The following is a 4,401-nucleotide window of genomic DNA, read 5'->3' as shown; positions in this document are numbered from 1 at the left end:
GTCAAATTATCGGTACTGCGTGTAAAAAATGTAGTGAATCATTGAATTGATTCTGAACAACAGACACGAATGATGAACGATTCGAGAAGCGACAAACGAACGCAAAAAATGCGATGTGGATTCAGATAGAATCGTGTTGAAGTGGAACGGCCGTTTTGGGTTAAATCAAAACCGCGGAAAGGTTTGTCTTGTCCACGGTTCGGGCCCTCGAAACGTTCGACCGCGAATCGTTTACCATTTTAGAGAGTGTTCAGAAATCGAAAAAAAAAATAAATAAATGCCAATCGTAATATGATTGACATTTATTTATTTCTATATTTTATATATCATATATTTTTATATTTTATTTTATTATATTTTTATTATTTTTATTTTATTTTTCATTTGTTTTCGTATTATGTTGCCCGCGAAAATAACATTATCATGCGTCGGGCCAAAGCGATCACGGTAATTCGGCGATAACACGATTACCGTGCCACTAAGTACGCGCTGTTGGCGACACTGTTGCAACACGGTCTCATACCGCGGTTGCTTCCCCACCGTACCGAGACCGCGCAACGAACGATACGACAACATAACCTAAAAACGTCCCGAGGTACGTCTCCTTTCGCGATTGCTTTCCACGTTCGGAAGTTTAAGTCGTTCAAGAATCTAACGTTTCCCGTTCTCTATCGCTTTCAGCGTCCCGCGACCTTTCGTATCGGTGCGAATCAATCATGGTGAGTATTTCTACACCGTTTGCCGTACTCATTTCGGCCGGTATAATTATGTTATCATAAACGATCGTTTCTAAAACGTTGCGTTTGGTCTCGTACGTTGAACACTGCGCGCCGATCTGTTTTACGTGTCCAACGTTCGCCTTCAGCTCCGTCGCGCTCGGAACGACTTGGGTCCGTCACTCCTCGCTGTCTTACGTTTTTTTGACAATGCGTTGACCGAGTTTCGTCGAACCTTGCACCGTACCAACGGAATGTTTGGCGGTTGAACATATCTATATGGATGTATTTTGTTTCTGTTCAATAATATTGTGTCTCGCGTTTCTTTAGAACAATGTTCTTAATTTCAATTGCATTAGGTCTCTGTTGTATCGTTCGAGATATTTCGTCCATAAAGACCGTACAGTCTTTGCGATCCTTGAATTCCGATAAGTAATCATTTTGTAAATTAATTGTTCTGTAAAGTTGTTTTGTAGAGATAGTGACTGTCTTTAGAAATTGTCTGGTTTCTTCCTAAACGTTTAAACAATTATTTTTATGTGATTACAACTATTACTATTGCAATCTTATATAAAGTTAATTTTTTACTTAATTTAATGAATATTTTTCCAACGTAATTAAAGTTAAAGTTTTGAAATTATTTTTCTACTAGATTGAACTTGAGACTCATGATCAAATTTAAGAATATAAAATTTTTGATTTTATACTCCGTTTTTATTACTATAGGTACATTTAATAGATGTTGCGAGTACAATTATTATTTATTTGTTGTATTATATGTAATATTCAATTCTGTGAATGTTATTTCATGAATTGGCCTGTTGATGTAGTTTCTACTTTAAGTTAATTTTTATTCATATCTTCAGATTTTGTTTTATAAATTGATTGAGACATTAATTATAAGAGTACAATATCTTATGTTTTCTTAATTAAATTTTTGATTTTAATTATCCTAAATATCTTCTTTCTTAAGTAATTATATTCATTTCTAAAATGAATTGTTTAATAGTTTTTTTGTTTTTATATTATGCTGTTTACATAACTTTTGTGAAATTGGTCATTTTTATAGTATATTTATATTATTAAATTCAATTTTTAATCGAATAAGCTATGGAATAGAAAATACATATTTTTAAAGTCATGTAGTCATTATAGTCTTGAAAACTATCAAATTAAATTAGATGTTTTTATATAATTTTTTTTTTTAAATTTCCAATTTGTATTTTAATTACAAATAAAAAAGCTGTTGATTATTTTAATTTTGGTACTTCTTAGGGATTGATTATTTAAAAATATATACCATATTTGTCTATATTTATTGTATATAAATATCAAAGCCTTTTAAAATGTAAGTTTCTGTTTTTTAATAATTAATTATCTGTTATACCATATACGAGGTATGTTCAAAAAGTACTAGGACAAATGTTATTGCGGCTAATATATATATGATAACGTTTTAAATTATAAATAGAAGTATTCTCAATGTATTAGTGAATATCTTGAACAAAACCCAAAGTCGCTATCTTATTTCTGTTTAATATTATACGTGGTTAAATCCATTCAGTTTGCTTCAATCTCCAATTTCGTCATGTTCTGAAATGAATGAATAACATATATGCATCATGTTTTGCTTGAAACTTGGTAAAAATGCAACTGAAACATACACAATGATTAAAACTGCTTTTGGGGACGATTCTTTAAGTCGTTCTATTACTTTCGAGTGATTTAAACATTTCAAGGATGGTCCACAGTTAACTACAGATGATCCACATTCTGGAAGGATGATGACATCCAAAAATGATAATGTGGCAAACATTTACGAAAAAGTGAGAAATAAACGCAGATTAACTGTTTGTGGGTTAGCAAATAAAGCAGGAATCTCAATTGGGTCTTATCATGAAATTTGAAAGAATTCGCAAAAAGTGCTCAGTATAATGGCAAAGTGGAACCTGGTTTCTTCATTATGACAATGCGCCAGCACATTCAGCATTGTCAATTCATGAATTTTTGGCTGAAAAAAAATACCTGTGTCTCACACCCTCCCTATTCACCTGATTTAGCCCTGTATGATTTTTTTCTTTTCTCGAGAATAAAATCAGCACTTAAAGGACAATGGTTTCCAGACTTAGAGGAAATTAAAGCGTATACAGCAATAGAACGCAAAGCTATAACATAAGAACAGTTGCAAAGGACTTTTGAAAAATGGCAAGATTGCTGGAATCATTGCATAACGTTTGGATGAGAGTATTTTAAAGGCACTATCTTAAAATAACATGTAACTTCATTTTTATAATTATTAAAAATAAAATTCTGGTACTTTTTGAAGAAACCTCGTACATTTGTAAAATATGATTTATTAAAATACAATATAAAAGTTGGTAGTTTCTGGTTATATATATTTAAATATTTTAATGACTTACCTTTAATTCTATATGATGCATTCCATGTTACAATGAAATATTTATCATTTAAGTTATTACTTTTTTAAAACAATATTTGAAAAATAGTTTTTTTATGAAAAATTTCAGGATTTAGAATTTAAAGATGTTGAAAACACTCCTGCTGATCAAAAGAGGCACAAAATCCGTATTACATTGACTTCCAAGAACATAAAAAGTTTAGAAAGTGGTAAATAATTTTATAAAAATGTACCTTCTTAATAATTAAATAGATACATAATTTAATATTTACTTTACAGTGTGCTCTGAGATGATTGCTGATATCAAAAAGAGGAAATTGCCTGTGAAAGGACCTGTACGTATGCCAACAAAATTCTTGCGTATCACTACCAGGAAAACACCTTGTGGTGAAGGTTCAAAGACATGGGACAGATTCCAAATGAGAATTCACAAGAGAGTGATTGACTTAAAATGCCCAAGTGATAAAGTTAAACAAATCACGAGTGTCAATCTTGAACCTGGTGTAATTGCTGAAGTTAGCATTGCTAGCGAGTAATGTTTTTTTTTTATAATTGACGATTGATATCTGTGGTACGACAATTAAGATCATGTCTAATAAAAGTTATAAAATTACATCATATTAATTTTCTTTTTTTTATTGACTGGAATATTTATTGGTATTCTGAGCCACTAGTGATATAATATGTTTGATAATATATATCCTTTTTAATTTGACATTAGGTATAAATCTGATGTAGCTCAATTAAATATTTTAACTATGTTATGTATCGTGTTTATGATACATGCAAGTTTGCATTTATTGCATTTTATAGTATTCTACGTTTCTAAATTAATTTAATGATAAGGAGGTTAAATATATATATATAAATAGTGTTATTAAGAAGTTAAACAATTGTCTGATTCAATATACCTCAATATAAATAATTTATTATAGACATGGAACGGTTAAATATTTTTGCAGCTAAATTATAATTTCAAGACGTGATATTAGTGAAGTATAATGAATAATGGATTGTTGTTTTTAATATATATTTTAGTGATTTAATATGATATACCAAAATTGTTAATATCAAGTTATTTTAGTGGAAATATTTCCATGAATATTATTTTATATTTTATTTTGACTAATATACAGTTAAATCTGCTTATTGGAGATACACGGTGATCTGTCTGTCCCCATTATCCGAATGCCCCAATAAACCGATTTAAAAAAAAAAAAAAATTATAAAGCAATGAAAGTGCATTATAATAACTTAATTATAAGA

At 29.9% G+C, this 4,401-nt stretch overlaps 1 protein-coding gene across 1 annotated transcript; it reads left to right on the top strand.

Annotated features, from left to right (window-relative positions):
* Positions 1 to 583: 583 nt before the first annotated feature.
* On the top strand, positions 584 to 3,759 carry LOC112686171 (40S ribosomal protein S20). Its single transcript, XM_025558365.1, has 3 exons — positions 584 to 719; positions 3,245 to 3,344; positions 3,415 to 3,759. The coding sequence occupies exons 1-3, from the start codon at positions 717 to 719 to the stop codon at positions 3,669 to 3,671; spliced, it is 360 nt and encodes a 119-aa protein (XP_025414150.1). The 5' UTR covers positions 584 to 716; the 3' UTR covers positions 3,672 to 3,759.
* The last annotated feature ends 642 nt before the right edge of the window (positions 3,760 to 4,401 follow it).

Source organism: Sipha flava, unplaced genomic scaffold (assembly GCF_003268045.1).
Source record: "Sipha flava isolate LNK unplaced genomic scaffold, YSA_version1 2_pilon_pilon, whole genome shotgun sequence".
NCBI lineage: Eukaryota > Metazoa > Arthropoda > Insecta > Hemiptera > Aphididae > Sipha > Sipha flava.
The sequence above is the reverse complement of the archived record's forward strand: the minus strand, read 5'-3'. Positions and strand labels throughout refer to the sequence as shown.